The sequence below is a fragment of the Palaemon carinicauda genome, chromosome 24 (assembly GCF_036898095.1).
Source record: "Palaemon carinicauda isolate YSFRI2023 chromosome 24, ASM3689809v2, whole genome shotgun sequence".
NCBI classification, from domain to species: Eukaryota; Metazoa; Arthropoda; class Malacostraca; order Decapoda; family Palaemonidae; genus Palaemon; species Palaemon carinicauda.
This window is the reverse complement of record NC_090748.1, coordinates 83,012,555-83,039,272: the sequence shown is the minus strand read 5'-3', so window position 1 is coordinate 83,039,272 and position 26,718 is coordinate 83,012,555. Positions and strand designations below refer to the sequence as shown.

Genomic DNA, 26,718 nt, shown 5'->3' with positions numbered 1-26,718 from the left:
TGTCAAAGGAATGCATCAGAATGGCCATTTTTCTTGTAGACATGAAGAGCAAAGGAAAATCTCCCTTATGATGCATATGGATTGTTTCTCAACTATCGAGACTATCCCGGAACGGCCCTAAAATGAAAGCGAACAAAAATTTTATTTAGCCGTTCTGGCCCCTCTACGGGGTCGCCCAAGCTATCGTGCTTCTTGCAGTGACGTCATAGAAACCCCGCCCATAACTGTAAATCCGAGCGTGCCATTGGCTCAAACGCCACGTTGATGGGCTCTAGGTTTAAGGGGGACAGAGACTCAAACGATGGCTGCTAGATCTGTTAGAACTAAAACTAATTAGTGTATTAAAAACAGTAGTAATAATTTTTTTTCTTGAATAATCAATATAATTAACACCTAAGATTCAAGTAAAGTGTAGCAGAGGGTAAATTTTTTTCTTACATTCAAGTTATGTGTATTTTATTATAATTTAATTGAATAAACGCTATAACCGAGTGAAAAACAACTATTCTGCAGATTTTACAAAAATCGCCAATACAGCAAAACGTAAAAGTTGAGGCTGCAAAATGTGATGGAAAGAGAGGCGAGTCTCGGCCCCTTTAACATCATGGCGTCCCGCTTACCGGCCGGAATTTTGCTAAGGCCCAGCGCGAGGCTAGACTGTTGCCGCCGAGCTCAGTTGTTTCTTGTAGGTGAATGAGAGAGAGCGTTTACCGCCAGCGCCGCTAAATATGTGAATTATTATAAAGTGTCGTGATCATTTTGGATTTACTCTCCTGTTCTTTGATGCAGCTGGTGCAAGAGATTCCTTCCAAAATGACAGAAAATACCACTACAGGTGAGCCACAGATGGGTTGAATATGGCAGTCGAAAACAATTTTGTTTACATTCTGCTCCCGCCATTTGTCCCATAAGCACGTGTTGACGTAAATTCCGTTATTCTTGCTCATTTGTTCGTCATTGCCGAGCTAAATATCAGTCATTTTTAAAACGGTAACCAAAATTTTAATTTAAAGATTTTAATGATTTGACTTTATAAGCTTGTCGATCTCGACGAAGGGGGAGCAGGGCTGCCAACTTGCCAGCGGGCGGCGGCAGGGGGTGTGTTACAATGTGGGTGGGGCTCTACCGGCATTTTAGAAAATCCTCATTTCTATTTGATTAATGATCTAATTGATTGTTAGCATGCACGGCTATGCTTATTAAGCATATTTGACCTTACGTAATTCGCTAGATTTGATCCGGCCCAGGAAGCATTGGGAGGGTTGGCAACCGTGGTTGTGATCAGCTGGGCTGTCAATGGGACTTCATCGTTGCATCCGAGTTTCACTGAAGCAGAATCGGCTGGAGTTTCACTTATGGTCTTACGAGTCAAATATATCTAGTTTCACTGGACCTTCGAATTTCTAATTATCTATATTCCTTGCCCAAGTATTAATAAAATCATTCTTTTCCCCGGTTGTAGTTAAGTTTTAAAAATCTTGAATGAATTTTCAGTTATTTTATATTTCGTCGTAAATAAAGTTGCTAGTTTTTAAAAATTTCCATTGCTTTTTAATTTGTCAAGGGAGACATAATTATTAAATTGAAGAGGGTATGATTTTCTCACGGTTAGGTTAGGCAAAGGGGTTGTACCGGCACATTTGTAAATAACAGCTATTTCTTGCAAAAATACCTTAACGGAAACCATATTTCCTTCGTAGTAATGAGAGGGTATTAGAATTTGCATGAATAACACCCTTTTTCACCTGCTTCATTTATTTAAATTGAAGGAAGAAGCGTCGTAATTTGACAGCGTAGACTAAAGTAAATACACTCCTTGGCAGTAATCCTATAGTAACTTCATTTATAAAGTAAATTCTATTCAAAATATTCTTGGAATACGACGCTGAAACTGCTACTCTTAGACTAGGTTTGTTTGAAAAAAGTTATGACCACTGAAGAACATAGTGTGAACAATAACAATATAGAACATGGTGTGATCACAATTTAGCTACCATAAGTTTTGAAATAATGTTTTAAAGTAGAAAATTTATTCATATATAATAAAACCAATAGTTGTGGGGTGGAGAAACCATTTTATTCTACATGCGTACCCTTTGAGCTTCTAACAGTCCGAGATCCAGCAGTTGGTGGGTATCGCAAATCCCTAGGAAGAAATGTGATAAGAGGAGAATGTGGCATTGTTAATCGGGGATAAATCAGGGTACAACTGGGAGTGCAACGTTTACGTGGTCTTGCCTGTGAATTGTTCCAGTAGTACTGACCTAACCTAAGTTCCAGTAGTGCTGACCTAACCTAACGTAGGGTGCCATGTTTTGCCTGACTTTGTTTAGCACACTTTTAAGTGGTCTTGTTTATTGCTTTCCTTATTTATAACTGGTTTTGAGTTATCATAATATGCAATCATGCATGCTGACATAAGTATAGTTTGACTATGCATTGGTGAATGTTGACAAACAGTCAATGTGCCCTTGTTGAATAATATTGTAATTGATTTTAAGGTTTTTATTCTGCACTGTATTTATTTTTTCACATTCTTATGTCAGTTCCATTGTTTTTTTCTCTTTTTTTGCGTTTTTTTTTTTTGGCTTACAGTATGTAAAGGAAGGATTACCTTGTGTTTCACAACCCTTTTAGGCAAGATATGATTAACTTGTTGACGGCATGAATGTACGTTACAGCTTATACTCGGCTGATTTATTAACCATTTCATAGCTATTGGTACAATATTCAAACAGTTATATGGACATGTATGTGAATGCTTACTATAACTGTCTTTAATAATAAAATTTGTTCCAGTCTCAATAATAATAAAATTTGTTCCAGTCTCAAAACTGGATTTGATGACTGTGTTGAATTTCAGACTTGTGTACATATGATCTTGTCACATTGTATTTCAGAATTCCTCCAGTTTGTTCTTGCTACATTGTAAATATTGCTATATAGATTAGCTTAAGAGAGTTGCCATGTAGCTTAACATATGTTTGAAAACTTGAATGACCTTTCGTATTTGGCTAGGCAAGGTACTGAAATTTGTTTATATCATTCGCTGTTGCATTGAATTTTTTTAAATGCTACAGGCTTATCTCTAAGACCAAAGAGATTTGGTATCAAATATACCACACACCTATGAATTACTACTTCAATCTTGAAACAATTGTTAACTGTCCAGCACAATTTCTTTAATGAGTTTGGCTATCTCATGCTTCATTTGATCTCATAAACTCAGTTTCTTTTCTGTCATCACTGTTCAAACAGTACACTCATGAATATGAAATAGCCAAGTTTCTAGAAATCCTGTCAGGTGAGTAAAGATATAATGCAACCATTGTTTAGCTTGCCTCTCAAGATGTGATGACGTTCTGTTGCAACTGGGAAAGTTATATACTGTACAATTAAGAACTACAGTAATGATGATTCACTTGGGGAAGGGCTTTGATGGAGTGGAACTGTTTTAGTGTTATTATATTATGATTAATAACTAAGCTACAACCCTAGTTGGAAAAGCAGGGTGCTGTAATCCCAAGTGTTCCAGCAGGGAAATAGCCCAGTTAGGAGGGGGATTAAGTAGAGATAGAATATTGTCTGAGTGTACCCTCAAGCAAGAGAACACTAAACCAATACAGTGGAAGACGGGGGTACAGAGGCTATGGGGCTACTCAAGACTAGAGAATAATGGTTTTATTTTGGAGTGTCCTCCTAAAAGAGCTGTTTACCATAGCTAAAGAATCTCTTCTACCCTTTTCAAGTGGAAAGTAGTCACTGAACAATTACAGTGCAGTAGTGAACCCTTTTGAGAGAAAAATGGTTTCTGTTACATGTACAGTATTATCTTATTGTCATGTGTATGAGGAAAGAGGAGAATGTTCGGCAAATAGGCTAGACTACTGGGTGCATGTGTAAGCAGAAGAAAAATGGGCTATAACTAGAGAAGGATCTAATCTGGCCAGTCAAAGTACCTAATAACACAAGTGGTAGTGTGGCCAGTAAACATATGCTTATATATGATTATTTGTATTATATAGTATATATCACCATCATCATCTCCTACGCCTATTAACGCAAAGGGCCACAGTTAGATTTTGCCAGTTGTCGTCTATCTTGAGCTCCTAAATCAAAAGTAATCCGCGCTTCATATTAGGCCTGGGTCTTCCAACTCTTCTTGTGCCTTGTGGAGCCCAGTTAAACGTTTGTTGGACTAGTCTCTTGGGGCGTGTGAAGAGCATGTCCAAACCATCTCCATCTACCCCTCACCATGATCTCATCCACATATGACACTCGAGTAATCTCTTATAGTTTTGATTTCTAATCCTGTCCTGCCATTTAACTCCCAATGTTCTTCTGGGGGCTTTGTTCTCCAATCTACAGAATCTGTTGGATATTGTTTCAGTGTCATACCATGACTCATGTCCATACAGTAACACTGATCTCTCTAAACTGAAACAGTGTATAGCCTAGCTTTTATATGTAATTCCAGACAGTTTGATTTCTAAATTTTATTTAACCTAGCCATTGTCTGATTTGCTTTTTTTCAGTTTTTCATTGACTTCAATTCTAAAGACAATGTGTTTAGACATATACAAATACTTGTTAAGTTTGACACTATCACTTAAATCTGCAATATTTTTAGTTGTCATTGAGATAAAGGAATTGTTGAAAAAACATTGCTTTGACCAGGTACTTCCATATTTTCTCACTTCAGGGTCAGTGGGTGCAAAAATTATTGGTAGCAAGTTCCAACTTACTTATGTTATGGCTTTTGCTGTCATTATTGGTAGCAGGTACTGGCTTGTGTTATGGCTTTTGCTATCATTATTGGTAGCAGGTTTGGTGTGTGTAATGGTTTTTAGTGTCATTACTGGCAGCAGATTCCAACTTTTTTTTTTTTTAAGTTTTGTTATCATTGTTGTTAGCGGATTCTTAACTCATGTTTTGTCTTTTGATGTCAGTATTGACAGCTGGTTCTGACTTGTGTAAGGGTTTTTGCTATCATGATTGGTAGCTGGTTCCAACTTGTTTTATGGCTTTTACTGTCATTAATGGTGGGAATTTCTAACTAGTGTTATGGTTTTGCTGTCATTATTGGTAGCCGGTTCTGACTTGTGTAATGGGCTTTGCTGTCATTATTGGCAGCAGGTTTTGACTTGTGTTATGAGTTTTGCTATCATTTTTGGTAGCAGGTTTTGACTAGTGTTTTGGGTTTTGCTGTCATTATTGGTAGCAGGTTCTGGCTTTTGCTGTCATTATTGGTTGCAGGTTCCAACTTGTATAATGGCTTTTGCTGTCATTATTGGCAGAAGGTCCCAGTTTGTTTTATGGCTTTTGCTATCAGTAATGGTAGCAGGTTCAGACTTGTGTTATGGGTTTTGCTCTCATTATTGGTAGCAGGTACTGACTTGTGTTATGGCTTTGGCTGCCATTATTGGTAGCAAGTTCCAACTTACTTATGTTATGGCTTTTGCTGTCATTATTGGTAGCAGGTACTGGCTTGTGTTATGGCTTTGGCTGCCATTATTGGTAGCAAGTTCCAACTTACTTATGTTATGGCTTTTGCTGTCATTATTGGTAGCAGGTACTGGCTTGTGTTATGGCTTTGGCTGCCATTATTGGTAGCAAGTTCCAACTTACTTATGTTATGGCTTTTGCTGTCATTATTGGTAGCAGGTACTGGCTTGTGTTATGACTTTGGCTGCCATTATTGGTAGCAAGTTCCAACTTACTTATGTTATGGCTTTTGCTGTCATTATTGGTAGCAGGTACTGGCTTGTGTTATGGCTTTGGCTGCCATTATTGGTAGCAAGTTCCAACTTACTTATGTTATGGCTTTGGCTGCCATTATTGGTAGCAAGTTCCAACTTACTTATGTTATGGCTTTTGCTGTCATTATTGGTAGCAGGTACTGGCTTGTGTTATGGCTTTGGCTGCCATTATTGGTAGCAAGTTCCAACTTACTTATGTTATGGCTTTTGCTGTCATTATTGGTAGCAGGTACTGGCTTGTGTTATGGCTTTGGCTGCCATTATTGGCAGCGGGTTCCAACTTATTTTAAGGCTTTTGTTGTCATTATTGGTAGCAGGGTCAGACGTATGTAATAGTTTTTAGTGTCATTATTGGCAGCAGGTTCCAACTTTTTTTTTTTTTTTTTTTTTTTTTTTTTTTTTTTTTTTTTTTTTTTTTGCTGTCATTGTTGTTAGCAGATTCTAACTGGTGTTTTTTTTTTTATGTCAGTATTGACAGCTGGTTCTGGCTTGTGTAAGGTTTTTGGCTATCATGATTGGTAGCTGGTTCCAACATGTTTGATGGCTTTTACTGTCATTAATGGTGGGAATTTCTAACTTGTGTTATGGTTTTGCTGTCATTATTGGTAGCAGGTTTTGACTGGTGTTATGGGTTTTGTTGTCATTATTGGTAGCAGGTTTTGACTGGTGTTATGGCTTTTGCTGTCATTATTGGTAGCAGGTTCTGACTTGGGTTGTGGCTTTTGCTGTCATTATCGGTAGCAGGTTTTGACTAGTGTTATGCTGTTAATATTGGTAGCAGGTTTTGACTTGTGTAATTTGTTTTGCTGTCATTAATGGTAGCAGGTTTTGTAATTTGTTTTGCTGTCATTAATGGTAGCAGGTTTTGTAATTTGTTTTGCTGTCATTAATGGTAGCAGGTTTTGTAATTTGTTTTGCTGTCATTAATGGTAGCAGGTTTTGACTTGTGTTATGGGTTTTGCTGTCATTAATGGTAGCAGGTTCTGACTTGGGTTGTGGCTTTTGCTGTCATTATCGGTAGCAGGTTTTGTAATTTGTTTTGCTGTCATTAATGGTAGCAGGTTTTGTAATTTGTTTTGCTGTCATTATTGGTAGCAGGTTCTGACTTGGGTTGTGGCTTTTGCTGTCATTATCGGTAGCAGGTTTTGTAATTTGTTTTGCTGTCATTAATGGTAGCAGGTTTTGTAATTTGTTTTGCTGTCATTATTGGTAGCAGGTTCTGACTTGGGTTGTGGCTTTTGCTGTCATTATCGGTAGCAGGTTTTGACTAGTGTTATGCTGTTAATATTGGTAGCAGGTTTTGACTTGTGTAATTTGTTTTGCTGTCATTAATGGTAGCAGGTTTTGTAATTTGTTTTGCTGTCATTAATGGTAGCAGGTTTTGTAATTTGTTTTGCTGTCATTAATGGTAGCAGGTTTTGTAATTTGTTTTGCTGTCATTAATGGTAGCAGGTTCTGACTTGGGTTGTGGCTTTTGCTATCATTATTGGTAGCAGGTTTTGACTTGTGTTATGGCTTTTGGTGTCATTATTGGTAGCAGGTTTTGTAATTTGTTTTGCTGTCATTAATGGTAGCAGGTTTTGTAATTTGTTTTGCTGTCATTAATGGTAGCAGGTTTTGACTTGTGTTATGGCTTTTGGTGTCATTATTGGTAGCAGGTTTTGTAATTTGTTTTGCTGTCATTAATGGTAGCAGGTTTTGTAATTTGTTTTGCTGTCATTAATGGTAGCAGGTTTTGACTTGTGTTATGGCTTTTGGTGTCATTATTGGTAGCAGGTTTTGTAATTTGTTTTGCTGTCATTAATGGTAGCAGGTTTTGTAATTTGTTTTGCTGTCATTAATGGTAGCAGGTTTTGACTTGTGTTATGGCTTTTGGTGTCATTATTGGTAGCAGGTTTTGTAATTTGTTTTGCTGTCATTAATGGTAGCAGGTTTTGTAATTTGTTTTGCTGTCATTAATGGTAGCAGGTTTTGACTTGTGTTATGGCTTTTGGTGTCATTATTGGTAGCAGGTTTTGTAATTTGTTTTGCTGTCATTAATGGTAGCAGGTTTTGTAATTTGTTTTGCTGTCATTAATGGTAGCAGGTTTTGACTTGTGTTATGGCTTTTGGTGTCATTATTGGTAGCAGGTTTTGACTTGTGTAATTTGTTTTGCTGTCATTAATGGTAGCAGGTTTTGTAATTTGTTTTGCTGTCATTAATGGTAGCAGGTTTTGACTTGTGTTATGGCTTTTGGTGTCATTATTGGTAGCAGGTTTTGACTTGTGTTATGGCTTTTGGTGTCATTATTGGTAGCAGGTTTTGACTTGTGTTATGGCTTTTGCTGTCATGATTGGTATTAGGGGCCAACTTTTTTTATGGCTTTTGCTGTCATTACCTCCGCCAACGAAGTTGTTAGGAGGTTATGTGTTTGTCTGTGTTTTTGTGTTTTTATTTTGCATTGTGTTGGCAAACAACTTCCTGGTGGCAATTTTAATTGTAGAATAATGAAAATTACATAGATTAACTCATGTAAAAGCTGGAAATTATTATATTTTGGAAGGTCAAGGCCATAGTCAAGCAAAATGTCTAATTCACGCAATCAGCCATTATTTTGGACATCCTTGTTACAGAGACTTAAAACTTGGTTCATATTTGTTGGTATAAAAATCCACGCCAATTAATACTTGTTAAGGTCAATGATCAAGGGCGAGAAATAAGTTGTCGCAGTGGAGGTCTGCGCTTTACCGAGTGCCCCTTAAATTGGTAGCATGTTCTGATTTGTGTTATAGCTTTTGCTGTCATTATTGGTAGAAGGTTCTAACTTGTGTAATGGCTTCTACTGTCATGATTGATATCAGGTTTCAGATTGTTTTATCTCTTTTGCTGTCATTATTACCTCTGGCAACGAAGTTGGAAAGAGGTTGGTTTTTTGCCCCTGTTTGTTTTTTTATTTTTTGTGTGTTTGTAAGCAGGTTCCTGACTGCAATTTTAATCATTAAGTAATGAAACTTGCAGGGATTAATTGTTGGTAAAAAGCTGGAAATTATTACATTTTTGAAGGTCGAGGTCACGGTCAACCAAATGTCCCATTCACATAATCAACCATAAGTTTGGACAGCGTTGTCAAAGACTTTAAACCTGGTTTTTATTTGAGTGTATGAAAATCCACGCTAGTTAATACGTGTTAAGGTCAAGGTTGAGCGAAAGGTCAGGAAAGAAGCCTGTTCTGACTTGTGTTATGTTTTTTGATGTCTATTGATAGCAGGGTCTGACTTGTTTTATGGCTATTGATGTCATTATTGGTATCAGGTTTTGACTTGTTTTATGGCTTTTGCTGTCATTGTTGGTAGCAGGTTCTGACTTGTTTTATGGCTTTTGCTGTCATTGTTGGTATCAGGTTCTAACTTGTTTTATGGCTTTTGCTCTCATTGTTGGTAGCAGGTTCTGACTTGTTTTATGGCTTTTGCTGTCATTGTTGGTAGCAGGTTCTGACTTGTTTTATGGCTTTTGCTGTCAATAGTGGTAGCAGGTTCTGACTTGTTTTATGGCTTTTGCTATCATTATTGGTATCAGGTTCTGACTTGTTTTAGCCTATGGCTTTTGCTGTCATGGTTGGTTTCAGGTTCTGACTTGTTTTAGCCTATGGCTTTTGCTGTCATGGTTGGTATTGGGTTCTGACTTGTTTTATGGCTTTTGCTGTCATGATTGGTATTGGGTTCTGACTCGTTTTAGGGCTTTTGCTGTCACGGTTGGTATCGGGTTCTGACTCGTTTTAGGGCTTTTGCTGTCACGGTTGGTATCGGGTTCTGACTCGTTTTAGGGCTTCTGCTGTCACGGTTGGTATCGGGTTCTGACTCGTTTTAGGGCTTCTGCTGTCACGGTTGGGATCGGGTTCTGACTCGTTTTAGGGCTTCTGCTGTCATGGTTGGTATCGGGTTCTGACTCGTTTTAGGGCTTCTGCTGTCACGGTTGGTATCGGGGTCCTATTCGTTTTAGGGCTTCTGCTGTCACGGTTGGTATCGGGGTCCGACTCGTTTTAGGGCTTCTGCTGTCACGGTTGGTATCGGGTTCCGACTCGTTTTAGGGCTTCTGCTGTCACGGTTGGTATCGGGTTCCGACACGTTTTAGGGTTTCTGCTGTCACGGTTGGTATCGGGATCCGACTCGTTTTAGGGCTTCTGCTGTCACGGTTGGTATCGGGTTCTGACACGTTTTAGGGCTTCTGCTGTCACGGTTGGTATCGGGTTCCGACTCGTTTTAGGGCTTTTGCTGTCACGGTTGGTATCGGGTTCTGACTCCTTTTCTGGCTTTTGCTGTCACTGTTGGTATCGAGTTCTGACTCCTTTTCTGGCTTTTGATGTCACTGTTGGTATCGGGTTCTGACTCCTTTTCTGGCCTTTGCTGTCACTGTTGGTATCGGGTTCTGACTTGTTTTCTGGCTTTTGCTGTCACTGTTGGTATCGGGTTCTGACTTGTTTTCTGGCTTTTGCTGTCATTGTTGGTATCAGGTTCTGACTTGTTTTCTGGCTTTTGCTGTCATTGTTGGTATCAGGTTCTGACTTGTTTTCTGGCTTTTGCTGTCATTATTGGTATCAGATTCTGACTTGTTTTATGGCTTTGCTGTCACGGTTGGTATCAGGTTCTGACTTGTTTTATGGCTTTTGTTGTCATTATTGGTTCTGACTTGTTTTATGGCTTTTGCTGTCATTATTGGTATCAGGTTTTGTCTTGTTTTATGGACTTTGCTGTCATTATTGGTATTAGGTTCTGACTTGTTTTTATGGCTTTTGCTGTCATTATTGGTATCAGGTTTTGACTTGTTTTATGGCTTTTGCTGTCAATAGTGGTATCAGGTTCTGACTTGTTTTATGGCTTTTGCTGTCATTGTTGTTATCAGGTTCTGACTTGTTTTATGGCTTTTGCTGTCATTATTGGTATTAGGTTCTGACTTGTTTTATGGCTTTTGCTGTCAATAGTGGTATCAGGTTCTGACTTGTTTTATGGCTTTTGCTGTCATTATTGGTATCAGGTTCTGACTTGTTATATGGCTTTTGCTGTCATTATTGGTATCAGATTCTGACTTGTTTTATGGCTTTTGCTGTCATTGTTGTTATCAGGTTCTGACTTGTTTTCTGGCTTTTGCTGTCATTGTTGGTATCAGGTTCTGACTTGTTTTCTGGCTTTTGCTGTCATTGTTGGTATCAGGTTCTGACTTGTTTTCTGACTTTTGCTGTCATTGTTGGTATCAGGTTCTGACTTGTTTTCTGGCTTTTGCTGTCATTGTTGGTATCAGGTTCTGACTTGTTTTCTGGCTTTTGCTGTCATTGTTGGTATCAGGTTCTGACTTGTTTTACGGCTTTTGCTGTCATTATTGGTATCAGGTTCTGACTTGTTTTCTGGCTTTTGCTGTCATTGTTGGTATTAGGTTCCGACTTTTTTTCTGGCTTTTGCTGTCATTGTTGGTATCAGGTTCTGACTTGTTTTATGGCTTTTGCTGTCATTATTGGTATCAGGTTCTGACTTGTTTTAGGGTTTTTGCTATCATTGTTGTTACCAGATTCTGACTTGTTTTATGGCTTTGCTGTCACGGTTGGTATCAGGTTCTGACTTGTTTTATGGCTTTGATGTCATTATTGGTATCAGGTTCTGACTTGTTTTATGGCTTGGATGTCATTATTGGTATCAGAATCTGACTTGTTTTATGGCTTTGATGTCATTGTTGGTATCAGGTTCTGACTTGTTTTATGGCTTTGATGTCATTATTGGTATCAGATTCCGACTTGTTTTATGGCTTTTGCTGTCATTATTGGTATCAGGTTCTGACTTGTTTTAGGGTTTTTGCTATCATTGTTGTTACCAGATTCTGACTTGTTTTATGGCTTTGCTGTCACGGTTGGTATCAGGTTCTGACTTGTTTTATGGCTTTGATGTCATTATTGGTATCAGGTTCTGACTTGTTTTATGGCTTGGATGTCATTATTGGTATCAGAATCTGACTTGTTTTATGGCTTTGATGTCATTGTTGGTATCAGGTTCTGACTTGTTTTATGGCTTTGATGTCATTATTGGTATCAGATTCTGACTTGTTTTATGGCTTTGATGTCATTATTGGTATCAGAATCTGACTTGTTTTCTGGCTTTTGCTGTCATTGTTGGTATCAGATTCTGACTTGTTTTATGGCTTTTGCTGTCATTATTGGTATCAGGTTCTGACTTGTTTTAGGGTTTTTGCTATCATTGTTGTTACCAGATTCTGACTTGTTTTATGGCTTTGCTGTCACGGTTGGTATCAGGTTCTGACTTGTTTTATGGCTTTGATGTCATTATTGGTATCAGATTCTGACTTGTTTAATGGCTTTGATGTCATTATTGGTATCAGATTCTGACTTGTTTTATGGCTTTGCTGTCACGGTTGGTATCAGGTTCTGACTTGTTTTATGGCTTTGATGTCATTATTGGTATCAGATTCTGACTTGTTTTATGGCTTTGATGTCATTATTGGTATCAGATTCTGACTTGTTTTATGGCTTTGATGTCATTGTTGGTATCAGATTCTGACTTGTTTTATGGCTTTGCTGTCATTGTTGGTATCAGGTTCTGACTTTTTATGGTTTTTGCTGTCATTATGGGTATCAGGTTCTGACTTGTTTTATGGCTTTTGCTGTCATTGTTGTTATCAGGTGTTGACTTTTTATGGTTTTTGCTGTCATTATTGGTATCAGGTTCTGACTTGTTTTATGGCTTTTGTTGTCATTGTTGTTATCAGGTTTTGACTTGTTTTATGGCTTTTGCTGTCATTATTGGTATCAGGTTCTGACTTGTTTTATGGCTTTTGCTGTCATTATTGGTATCAGGTTCTGACTTGTTTTATGGCTTTTGTTGTCATTGTTGTTATCAGGTTTTGACTTGTTTTATGGCTTTTGCTGTCATTATTGGTATCAGGTTCTGACTTGTTTTATGGCTTTGCTGTCACGGTTGGTATCAGGTTCTGACTTGTTTTATGGCTTTTGCTGTCATTATTGGTATCAGGCTCTGACTTGTTTTATGGCTTTTGCTGTCATTATTGGTATCAGGTTCTGACTTGTTTTATGGCTTTTGCTGTCATTATTGGTATCAGGTACTGACTTGTTTTATGGCTTTTGCTGTCATTATTGGTATCAGGTTCTGACTTGTTTTATGGCTTTTGCTGTCATTATTGGTATCAGGTCTGACTTGTTATATGGCTTTTGCTGTCAATAGTGGTATCAGGTTTTGACTTGTTTTATGGTTTTTGCTGTCATTGTTGTTATCAGGTTCTGACTTGTTTTCTGGCTTTTGCTGTCATTGTTGGTATCAGGTTCTGACTTGTTTTCTGGCTTTTGTTGTCATTGTTGGTATCAGGTTCTGACTTGTTTTCTGGCTTTTGCTGTCATTGTTGGTATCAGGTTCTGACTTGTTTTCTGGCTTTTGCTGTCATTGTTGGTATCAGGTTCTGACTTGTTTTCTGGCTTTTGCTGTCATTGTTGGTATCAGGTTCTGACTTGTTTTCTGGCTTTTGCTGTCATTGTTGGTATCAGGTTCTGACTTGTTTTATGGCTTTTGCTGTTATTATTGGTATCAGGTTCTACCTTGTTTTAGGGTTTTTGCTATCATTGTTGTTACCAGATTCTGACTTGTTTCATGGCTTTGCTGTCACGGTTGGTATCAGGTCCTGACTTGTTTTATGGCTTTGATGTCATTATTGGTATCAGGTTCTGACTTGTTTTATGGCTTTGATGTCATTGTTGGTATCAGGTTCTGACTTGTTTTATGGCTTTGATGTCATTATTGGTTTCAGATTCTGACTTGTTTTATGGCTTTGATGTCGTTATTGGTATCAGATTCTGACTTGTTTTCTGGCTTTTGCTGTCATTGTTGTTATCAGGTTCTGACTTGTTTTATGGCTTTTGCTGTCATTATTGGTATCAGGTTCTGACTTGTTTTAGGGTTTTTGCTATCATTGTTGTTACCAGATTCTGACTTGTTTTATGGCTTTGCTGTCACGGTTGGTATCAGGTTCTGACTTGTTTTATGGCTTTGATGTCCTTATTGGTATCAGATGCTGACTTGTTTTATGGCTTTGATGTCATTATTGGTATCAGATTCTGACTTGTTTTATGGCTTTGATGTCATTATTGGTATCAGATTCTGACTTGTTTTATGGCTTTGATGTCATTATTGGTATCAGATTCTGACTTGTTTTATGGCTTTGCTGTCATTGTTGGTATCAGATTCTGACTTGTTTTATGGTGTTTGCTGTCATTGTGGGTATCAGGTTCTGACTTGTTTTATGGTGTTTGCTGTCATTGTTGGCATCAGGTTCTGACTTGTTTTATGGCTTTTGCTGTCATTGTTGTTATCAGGTTTTGACTTTTTATGGTTTTTGCTGTCATTATTGGTATCAGGTTCTGACTTGTTTTATGGCTTTTGTTGTCATTATTGGGGTCTGACTTGTTTTATGGCTTTTGTTGTCATTATTGGTATCAGGTTTTGTCTTGTTTTATGGCCTTTCCTGTCATTATTGGTATTAGGTTTTGACTTGTTTTATGGCTTTTGCTGTCAATAGTGGTATCAGGTTCTGACTTGTTTTATGGCTTAAGCTGTCATTGTTGTTATCAGGTTCTGACTTGTTTTATGGCTTTTGCTGTCATTATTGGTATCAGGTTCTGACTTGTTTTATGGCTTTTGCTGTCATTATTGGTATCAGGTTCTGACTTGTTTTATGGCTTTTGCTATCATTGTTGTTACCAGATTCTGACTTGTTTTATGGCTTTGCTGTCACGGTTGGTATCAGGTCCTGACTTGTTTTATGGCTTGGATGTCATTATTGGTATCAGAATCTGACTTGTTTTTATGGCTTTGATGTCATTATTGGTATCAAGTTCTGACTTGTTTTATGGCTTTGATGTCATTATTGGTATCAGATTCTGACTTGTTTTATGGCTTTGATGTCATTGTTGGTATCAGGTTCTGACTTGTTTTATGGCTTTTATGTCATTATTGGTATCAGATTCTGACTTGTTTTATGGCTTTGATGTCATTATTGGTATCAGATTCTGACTTGTTTTCTGGCTTTTGCTGTCATTGTTGTTATCAGGTTCTGACTTGTTTTATGGCTTTTGCTGTCATTATTGGTATCAGGTTCTGACTTGTTTTAAGGTTTTTGCTATCATTGTTGTTACCAGATTCTGACTTGTTTTATGGCTTTGCTGTCACGGTTGGTATCAGGTTCTGACTTGTTTTAAGGCTTTGATGTCATTATTGGTATCAGATTCTGATTTGTTTTATGGCTTTGATGTCATTATTGGTATCAGATTCTGACTTGTCTTATGGCTTTGATGTCATTATTGGTATCAGATTCTGACTTGTTTTATGGCTTTTGCTGTCATTATTGGTATCAGGTTTTGTCTTGTTTTATGGCCTTTCCTGTCATTATTGGTATTAGGTTCTGACTTGTTTTATGGCTTTTGCTGTCAATAGTGGTATCAGGTTCTGACTTGTTTTATGGCTTTTGCTGTCATTGTTGTTATCAGGTTCTGACTTGTTTTATGGCTTTTGCTGTCATTATTGGTATCAGGTACTGACTTGTTTTATGGCTTTTGCTGTCATTATTGGTATCAGGTTCTGACTTGTTTTAGGGTTTTTGCTATCATTGTTGTTACCAGATTCTGAATTGTTTTATGGCTTTGCTGTCACGGTTGGTATCAGGTCCTGACTTGTTTTATGGCTTTGATGTCATTATTGGTATCAGGTTCTGACTTGTTTTATGGCTTTGATGTCATTATTGGTATCAGATTCTGACGTGTTTTATGGCTTTGATGTCATTGTTGGTATCAGGTTCTGACTTGTTTTATGGCTTTTATGTCATTATTGGTATCAGATTCTGACTTGTTTTATGGCTTTGATGTCATTATTGGTATCAGATTCTGACTTGTTTTCTGGCTTTTGCTGTCATTGTTGTTATCAGGTTCTGACTTGTTTTATGGCTTTTGCTGTCATTATTGGTATCAGGTTCTGACTTGTTTTAGGGTTTTTGCTATCATTGTTGTTACCAGATTCTGACTTGTTTTATGGCTTTGCTGTCACGGTTGGTATCAGGTTCTGACTTGTTTTAAGGCTTTGATGTCATTATTGGTATCAGATTCTGACTTGTTTTATGGCTTTGATGTCATTATTGGTATCAGATTCTGACTTGTCTTATGGCTTTGATGTCATTATTGGTATCGGATTCTGACTTGTTTTATGGCTTTGATGTCATTATTGGTATCAGATTCTGACTTGTTTTATGGCTTTGCTGTCATTGTTGGTATCAGATTCTGACTTGTTTTATGGTGTTTGCTGTCATTGTGGGTATCAGGTTCTGACTTGTTTTATGGTGTTTGCTGTCATTGTTGGTATCAGGTTCTGACTTGTTTTATGGCTTTTGCTGTCATTGTTGTTATCAGGTTTTGACTTTTTATGGTTTTTGCTGTCATTATTGGTATCAGGTTCTGACTTGTTTTATGGCTTTTGTTGTCATTGGTTCTGACTTGTTTTATGGCTTTTGCTGTCATTATTGGTATCAGGTTTTGTCTTGGTTTATGGCCTTTGCTGTCATTATTGGTATTAGGTTCTGACTTGTTTTATGGCTTTTGCTGTCAATAGTGGTATCAGGTTCTGATTTGTTTTATGGCTTTTGCTGTCATTGTTGTTATCAGGTTCTGACTTGTTTTATGGCTTTTGCTGTCATTATTGGTATCAGGTTCTGACTTGTTTTATGGCTTTTGCTGTCATTATTGGTATCAGGTTCTGACTTGTTTTATGGCTTTTGCTGTCATTATTGGTATCAGGCTTTGACTTGTTTTAGGGCTTTTGCTGTCAATAGTGGTATCAGGTTCTGACTTGTTTTATGACTTTTGTTGTCATTGGTGTCAGGTTTTGACTTGTGTTATGGCTTTTGCTGTCATGATTGGTATGAGGTTCTGACTTGTGTTTTGGCTTTTGCTGTCATTAGTGGTAGAAGGTTCTGGCTTTTGTTTTGGTTGTTTGCTCTCATTATTGGTAGCAGGATTTGCCTTGTGTTTTGGCTTTTGCTGTCATTATTGGTAGTAGGTTCTGACATGTGTTAAGGGTTTTGCTCTCATTGTTGGTAGCAGAGTTTGACTTGTGTTTTGGTTGTTTACTGTCATTATTAGCAGCAGATTCCAACTTGTTATATGGCTTTTGCTGTCCTTATTGGTAGGAGGTTCTGGCGTGTTTTAGTTGTTTACTGTCATTGTTGGTAGCAGGTTTTGACTTGTTTTGGCTTTTATTGCCATTATTGATAGCAGGTCCTGACCTGTGTTATGGCTTTAGCATTCATTATTGATATATTATTTCATGGCTTTTGCTGTCTTTGCTACTAATTTATAAAAATATGTATCTTCACGTGTGGAGACAGCTTAACATAGTAAAAGTGTTTGTTTATTGCCATGATCAACAATCAGGCCTACGCATATTTGGTTGGTTTACTGCGAGTGTTCAAACAAAAATCTTCTACCATCACCAGTCCTTACTGGCTAACGTGGTAATGAAAACTGGCCAAGCATTAGACATGAATGAATATGCCTGAGGATTTTTTCCTATATTGGACTAAAAATGGGCTGTGTGAGGGTGTTGGGGGTTTTAAGTGTTCACCCAGGATACACGGTAGAAGTGATCACCTAAATCTCAAAACATATAGGGTCTTCAGATTTTCATCCATCTTTATGACTATAGTCAATGATATCAAAGATTGCAGAAGCTGTTATGTAGGTTAGGTTGAGATTATGTTATTCTACTGTAGCTGTCATGAAAAAAATTGCTGGTACTAGAACAAGGATGAGCTGTGAAGAGTTTTTTCTCTACAGGCATCTGACATGACATTTTGTAGCTGAGGCTAATTGCAAAATTCTCTACAATGATTAAATTTTTACTAGTCTCTGGTGGAGAGACATTACATGAAGTTTTACAAAACTTGAACACCGTAATTTGAATTGGATTTACTGGTGTGAAAGAACTACATACATTAATTCAATAGAATGGCATCATCAAGGATACCAGATAGATTTCAAAAAGCCGAGTGCAACTTGTATACCATCCTAGGCAAGAAGTACCTGTGACCCATGACGTTTTATGAAGATGTCAGTTGTATACAATTTTTTACAGAAATGCACATGAAAAGGAAGAATTGCAAAAAAAAAATCTTATCTCATTAGAAAAATATTTCTCACTTGAGGGTACACTCGGGCACTCTTTTCTATCTAGTTCCTCTTCCTCTTGTTCTCTTAAAGTTTTTATTGTTTAAATAGGAAATATTCATTTGAATATTGTTACTATTCCTGAAATATTTTATTTTTCCTTATTTCCTTATTTCCATTCCTCACTGGGCTATTTTCCCTGTCGGGGCCCCTGGGCTTATAGCATCCTGCTTTTCCGACTAGGGTTGTAGCTTAGCATTTAATAATAATAATAATAATATAGTAAAATGAGGCCCCCAGTTGACAATGACGAACAGTTGCCCATACCTGCCCTATCTAATACAGTACATCTGTGAATTAGAAAATGTGTACGGCAGTGATTTTCAAAATGTGAGACATAGCAAGTTTACTGTATGGTAGTAGATATTGCTTATGATGTAGACAGTTATTTTTTTCTGGACGTGTGCAGATTGTCGAGTTACCAGGTCTGCCTACATAGAAAAGGGGATCCATGTTGAAACAGCGTGATATTTTGAGACTATGTATTGGTTTACTTATGTAATATTATTACAGTATTGCTAATATAGCTACATTCCTGGTTGGAAAAGTAGAATGCTACAAGGCTAGGGGCTCCAACAGGAAAAGCAGCCCACTGAAGAAAGCAATTAGGGGAATAGCAAGTACACTATATAGAAGCAAGGAATAAAAAATATAAGATCATTCAGTATCAGCAACAACATTAAAATAAGTCTGTCATACTGTATAGAAAATGACTTAGGCTGCTTAATTGGGAAGGCACACTTCAGCAGGGAGCTGATCATAAATCTTGTGTTAATAGTGGGAGGTTCATAGAAATCATTTATATGCATATATATATATATATATATATATATATATATATATATATATATATATATATATATATATATATATATATATATATATATATATATATCTATAATATATATATATATATATATATATATATATATATATATATATATATCTATAATATATATATATATATATATATATATATATATATATATATATATATATATATATATATATATATATATATATATATATATATATAAGGTATATATATGCATGTACACATACAGTACTTACATAAACTCACACATACATACACATTCTCAAGGGATTCTTCTCACTTAGCTCTTAATCAATTTACTTATACTATTTTATGATTTTTGATCATTAGAAAAAAGGAAGCACACATAGCCTATATATATATATATATATATATATATATATATATATATATATATATATATATATATATATATATATATATATATATATATATATATATATATATATATATATATGTAGGTAGTAGGTTGATTAGGGCACTAGTCACCCGTTGAGATACTACCACTAGAGAGTTATGGCGTCCTTTGACTGGCCAGACAGTACTACATTGGATCCTTCTCTCTGGTTACGGTTCATTTTCCATTTGGCTACACACTCACCGAATAGTCTGGCCTATTCTTCACATATTCTCCTCTAATCTTATACGCCTGACAATACTGAGATTACCAAGTAATTCTTCTTCACCCAAGGGGTTACTGCCCCGTAATGTTCAGTGACCACTTTCCTCTTGCAAAGGGTAGAAGAGATTCTTTGGCTATGGTAAGCAGCTCTTCTAGGAGGACACTCCAAAATTAAACCATTGTTCTCTAGTCTTTGGTAGTGCTATAGCCGCTGTACCATGGTCTTCCACTATCTTGGGTTAGAGTTCTCTTGCCTGAGTGTACACACTGGCACACTGTTCTGACTGGTTTCTCTTCCTCTTGTTTTGTTAAAGTTTATATAGGAGATATTTATTTTAATGTTACTCTTCTTAAGATATTTTATTTTTCCTTTTTTTTCTTTCCTCACTGGCCCTATTTTCCCTGTTGGAGCCCCTTGGGCTTATAGCATCCTGCTTTTCCAACAAGGGTTTAGCTTAGTGAGTAATTATACAGTATATATATATATATATATATATATATATATATATATATATATATATATATATATATGTATATATATATGTATATATATATATATATGTATATATATATATGTATATATATATATGTATATATATATATATATATATATATATATATATATATATATATATATGTATGTATATATATATATATATATATATATATATATATATATATATATATATATATATATATATATATATATATATATATATATATATATATATATATATATATATATGTATATATATATATATATATATATATATATATATATATATATATATATATATATATATATATATGTATATATATATATATATATATATATATATATATATATATATATATATATATATATATATGTATATATATATATATATATATATATATATATATATATATATATGTATATATATATATATATATATATATATGTATATATATATATATATATGTATATATATATGTATATATATATATATATGTATATATATATATATATATATATATGTATGTATATATATATATATATATATATATATATATATATATATATATATATATATATGTATATATATATATATATATATATATATATATATATATATATATATATATATATATATATATATATATATATATATATATATATATATACATATATATATATATATATATATATATTGTGTGTGTGCAATCGTAAATGGATTGAAATTTTGGGTATATTATTATTACTACTGACTAACTAAGCTACAACCCTAGTTGAAAGAGCAAGATGGTACAAGCCCAAGGGCTCCAACACGAAAAAATAGCTCAGTGAGGAAAGGAAATAAGGAAATAAATAAACAAGAAGTAAAGAACAATTGAAATGAAATATTTTAAAAACGTTAAGAACATTAAAACATATTTCATATATAAACTATAAAAATACTAACATCAACCTCTTCAACATGAAACCATTTTCTGCAAGTTTAAACTCATCTCCATGTTCCCATTTCTAGGATATTTTTATTACACGTTTGAATATTGCCTAAGTAATTCAGAATTATTCCTTGTTATGTTTCTGATGATTACAATGTGTCCATTTTCTATCATCTGGCATCCTTACCTTACAGAAAACGTCTTGGTTTAGAGAGGGTAAACTGAAGAAAAGTTCTCAGGCATATTCAATTTTTTTTTTTCATTTAATGGTCAGTAGTGACAATCTAATGATTGAGCCTTGAAATTAAGAGCAAAAAATATTTAAATCTTAAGACTTTTCTTTGGATACACTACTATTGAATGTGTTTATTTTGACATTTATGTAAATAGTGACAATGTAAAATTAGATTTTTTTGCCAGTATTTTGGCACACCCTTTAGCTGTTTCCTCATACGTTTTTGATAAACCTCTCACAACAAGCCTTGTATCCTGATGGAAAATAAAACAAGAAGTACTTAGGCTATCTAGTTAAGTCTCCATGTGGATTTAATAGGTGCATTAGACAAAAGTGTAGGTATATCATGACATTTAGTAGTCATTTGTTGCTACTAGTAATAAACACCTTACTGTTGTGTGATAAAAGTTACCCTTAGAAGATGTTGGTGTATATTATTATTATTATTATTATTATTATTATTATTATTATTATTATTATTATTATTACTTGCTAAGCTACAACCCTAGTTGGAAAAGCAGGAGGCTATAAGTCTAGGGGCTCCAGCAGGGAAAATAGCCCAATGAGAAAAAGAAAAAAGGAAAAATAAGATATTTTAAGAACAGGAACAACGTTGAAATAAATATCTCCTAAATAAACTATGAAACCTAATAAAACAAAAGGAAGAGAAATATGATTGAATACTGTGCCCGAGTGTACCCTCAAGCAAGAGAACCCTAACCCAAGACAGTGGAAGACCATGCTACAGAGGCTATGGCACTATATACTGGAGAGTATTATCTATACATTATTTATAATGTTAACCTAAAAATGAGCTGATTCAAGTGGTTTCCAAAATGTATCAATGATGTGTACTTCACATTCATTATTTCCTACAAATGTAGTAAATTGTATAATTTAGTAATTGTTACCCCATTTTGTTTACATTATTATTATGAATTATTTTTAGCATAGAATACTGTCATCTCTGAACATTTGCGAGGACTGCAAATTTCACTTCTTCATTAAGTGAAATTTTGGCTACAGTATTAGGTTTTCTTGGGTTATCATGGGATCAGTCACTTAGTGTCCCACCAATATCAGGATTCAAAGTATCTTCACTGTGCTAGTTTCAACTCTCCTTCATTTTTTTACAGCTTATGTACCATAGTCCATTTCTTTTAGCGATGCATATTTGCACCGACTCGCGGCGGTGCCCTTTTAGCTCGGAAAAGATTCCTGATCGCTGATTGGTTAGAATTATCATGTCCAACCAATCAGCGATCCGGAAACTTTTCCGAGCTAAAAGGGCACCGCTGCGAGTCGGTGCAAATATTCAACGCTAAAAGAAATGGACTGTAATTAAAATGTTTTGAAAGATATGCAAAGGAGTTTTCTTTAGTTTTACAAGGAAATGGTGGACTTCGATTGATTCACAGGTATCAAATGCTACAGTATGTAGCCCTATGAAGGTTTAAAGACTATCATTCATTGAAATGTTGATTGTATTACCTGATGTTGACTTTGAATGCAATATATTTTTATGCCTTCCTTTAAATAGTATCATGGATTTTCTATTATTTTTTGTAATTTTGTCTTTGTGTTTCAGCTGCTCCAAAGATCAAGCAGGAGCGGGTGGACGATGGCGAGATCAACCAGCTGGCATTGGAAATGGCGGAGAAAAACCGCCAAAAAATGATTTCTCAGGCAGCGCAAATCGCTCAGCAGAATCAAGCTTCGCAACAGGTATTGAAATAAGCGCTTTTCCCATATTTATGTAAAATTACGTTTACAGTACTCAATGCAATGGTCTTTCCGATGTTGCGCTAATTAAGGATACCTACGAGGGTAACAGTTTAGGTTTTATAGGTATATGACAACGGTATGCTATGTTGAATTCAGTTTGGGGCAAATGGGGTAAAAAATAAGCCATCTCAGTAGAGTAATTTCTCATTACAGACTCGCAAACTTGTATAGTGATATTCATTTTCACTTACTAATGTCTTCTGATCCAGGTCTCAACAAATGCTTAATATCCTTGTCAGCTAGCCAGTTTTATCATTATTACTTTTAATCTTTTTTTGTTTTGATTTTATGATTATTATTAGCTCATTCTTACAGTTTGTCTGTGTGTAGAACAAAGTAAAAAATTTAAGAAAATCATAGAATTTTATTACAATACTGTATTTATGCATTAAATAGCAATAGATAGGGCAGAATTATTAACATTAAACAATAAGCATAATTGAATAATGTTACTGATAACAGATGCTCTTAATAGGAAGTGAAACTTTTAATAGAAAACTATAATAGATAAGGGAAATGTGTAATGTGGTAAGAAGCTAAAGCAAAACAGTTTAATTCTGTTTGTATTTTGGCACAACCTAAGGGTTGGGATAATTGGCTATAAGGTCACACCCCAATGTTAAACAACTAAACATGAAGCCTAAATCGGCCAAACAGTGACGCTCATACTTCAGTTGATTAAGCAGATAAACAAAAAACGCATATAATGTTCATTATAAGGCAAATGTAAGGAAAGTAATGAGCAAAGAGAGGTTATTGACTACAGTAAATTAGTGAACCTTGTGATTATTGACTACAAGGCGAGTAATCAGATCATTACTTTACAGAGAAAAGGGATGTTTTTGTACCATAACACAAGGTGTAGTGAAGTAGGTGGCAGGTATATCAAGATTTTGAGGTAAGTGTTGGTATGATCAGCACTTCCTTGACTATTGTATTGAGAAAGGGTATGTGTATAGAAATAATCTTGGAAATGAATTTGTGAGGAGAGAGGGTTTCCAGTTAATGGGAAAACTTAGATATCTAATATTGATATGATTGGACATGCGAGGAGAAACAGTTAGTCAGAAGATTGGTAGTTATAGAAGTAGCAAGGAAAAGTCTTGAGAAAACGGATATAAAAGACTGACTTCAAACGAGAAGAGAAATAAGGTGGCAAGTGCCCTGAACTGATGGTAGAGAGAACTCACTTTACATTCTCTCCTGTAAAGTGGAAATTTTGAACTAATTTTTCGATTGAAATGAGTCCTTCACTCCCTTATAATTGATCAGTGAAGGTATGCAGGGAACACTCGATGATATTGCCATGTGAAGTGCTCAATGTATTACAATGAAACAATCTCCTATAGATTTAGTAGATTTGAGAATGAAGTCCTCAGAAGGATATTGGGAGTTAAATGGCAGGACGGATTAGAAATTAAACTATGAGAGATTACTCGGGAGTGCCTTATGTGGATGAGATCATAATGGAGGTTAGATGAAGATGGTTTAGGCATGCTCTTCGCACTCCCCAAGAGAGATTAGTTCACCAAACATTCAGCTGGGCTCCACAAGGCACTGTAAGAGTTGGAAGACCCAGGCCTTCATGGCTTAGGACTATGCAATGCGAAGTAGATGATAAATGGAGAAGTATTGAATTAGAAGCTCAAGATAGAGACGACTGGCGAAATTTAACTGAGGCCCTTTTTAGGCGAAGGAGGAGATGATGATGATGATGAAGTGCCGATATGTTGAGGTATGGTTATGGATCCAAGATATTTGAAGCATACCATACAAGTTTGTTGGGTTTAGTGATTGATCTGAGAACTTACTACAGTACTTGGTAAATGTTTATACTGAATTTAGAATTGTAAATCAGTTGTTGTTTGCGGATGATACTGTACTGGTTGCAGACACGGAAGAGAAGCTTGGCCGATTAGTGACAGAATGTGGAAGGGTGTGTGAGAGAAGGAAGTTGAGAGTTGATGTGGGTAAGAGTAAGGTTATGAGATGTACGAGAAGGGAAGGTGGTGCGAGGTTGAATGTCATGTTGAATGGAGAGTTACTTGAGGAGGTGGATCAGTTTAAGTACTTGAGGTCTGTTGTTGCAGCAAATGGTGGAGTGGAAGCAGATGTACGTCAGAGTGAATGAAGGATGCAAAGTTTTGGGGGCAGTTAAGAGAGTTGTAAGAAATAGAGGTTTGGGCATGAATGTAAAGAGTTCTGCATGAGAAAGTGATTGTACCAACTGTGATGTATGGATCGGAGTTGTGGGGAATGAAAATGACGGAGAAACAGAAATTGAATGTGTTTGAGATGAAGTGTCTAAAGAGTATGGCTGGTGTATCTCGAGTAGATAGGGTTAGGAACGAAGTGGTGAGGGTGAGAACAGGTGTAAAAAATGAGTTAGTAGCTAGAGTGAATATGAATGTGTTGAGGTGGTTTGGCCATGTTGAGAGAATGGAAAATGGGTGTCTGCTAAAGAAGGGGATGAATGCAAGAGTTGATGGGAGAAGTACAAGAGGAAGGCCAAGGTTTGGGTGGATGGATGAAGTAAAGGAAGCTCTGGGTGATAGGAGGATAGATGTGAGAGAGCGTGCTAGAAATAATTATGAATGGCGAGCGATTGTGACGCAGTTCCGGTAGGCCCTGCAGCTTCCTCCGGTGCCTTGGATGACTGTGGAGGTAGCAGCAGTAGGGGATTCAACGTTAAGAAGCTTCATCTGTGGTGGATAACGGGGGAGGGTGGGCTGTGGCACCCTAGCAGTACCAGCCGAACTCGGTTGGGTCCCTTGTCAGGCTGGGAGGAACGTAGAGAGGAGAGGTCCCCTTTTTTTTTTTCATTTGTTTGATGTCGGCTACCCCCAAAATTGTGGGTAGTGCCTTGGTATATGTATGTATGTAGAATTTTGATATGTTAATCTTTTCAATGCCTTCACTAAAAGTTTCCATGGCCAAATTATGGTGAGCTTCAGATATATTCTCTGAACAATTTCTATCCTTATGGTTGAGGAAAGAAATTAACTTGTGTGAAGTTTACATGATTTTAAGATAAAAAAAAGAAATAAGGACATAAAATTGTATGTAAAGAAAGAAACAAAGCAACTACAGTAAAACAAAAAGGGACATCATGGAGAAACTTACCTTGCAAACAGATAGGTTTTTTGCATTAAGAGATAATATGAAAGTTAATTTTAGCATTCTTTTAACCTATGCTGCGTTGTTTTTTAGCTTTACTTTTTATTTATTTATTTTTTTTTTATTTAAGGGTCCAAATTCTTGAGCTTGCTTTTGCTCAAATTTCATCAAATATAAGAGCAAATTCCTTAGGCTAGCCCCACACGAGTTATGAAATGTTACTTGTAGGGTTTGTTATCTAATTTAGTAGTAATCATAATGGCAAAATTTTTGCTTTTTTTTTGTAATTAACATTTGTTCCTACTCGGATACATACTGAGTTATTTAAATGGGGTTACTAATGGCAAAGTTAGTTACGGCCAGTTGAAGAATTATTGATGGTCAGGCAGCCTGGTATGGTTGCATCTCCTCACTTGTATCTGGTTGGTATGATGTTTCTCTTGACTGATATCTCGCTCGTCTTCCGGCCTCTGAAGCAATCGAACGTCTGATAATGGCCTACAGTTTTCCTTTGCTTTGTTTAAGTGCTGTCTCTATGCTACAGAATGAGTGAAAACAAGTGTGTAAAATGAGTACTTGTCCATGTATCGAGGGATGACCTTGTGGGACATTCATGAGTCGCCTTGGAGTTAATTCTCATCCGTTACATCCTACGCATCGTTCTTTGTAGGAAGTGGTCA

The 26,718-nt window shown here is 35.9% G+C and overlaps 1 protein-coding gene across 2 annotated transcripts in view; it reads left to right on the top strand.

Annotated features, from left to right (window-relative positions):
• Positions 1 to 645: 645 nt before the first annotated feature.
• The window catches only part of LOC137618183 (uncharacterized), a 112,114-nt gene continuing 86,041 nt past the window's right edge, over positions 646 to 26,718 (top strand). Inside the window, exons 1-2 of one of the 2 annotated variants that reach the window (XM_068348252.1) lie at positions 646 to 835; positions 22,725 to 22,861. In XM_068348252.1, coding sequence (XP_068204353.1) covers positions 784 to 835; positions 22,725 to 22,861 — 189 coding nt within the window. In that variant the 5' untranslated portion in view covers positions 646 to 783. The remainder of the gene's footprint in view (positions 836 to 22,724; positions 22,862 to 26,718) is intronic. The other variant, XM_068348253.1, reaches the window with a different exon arrangement.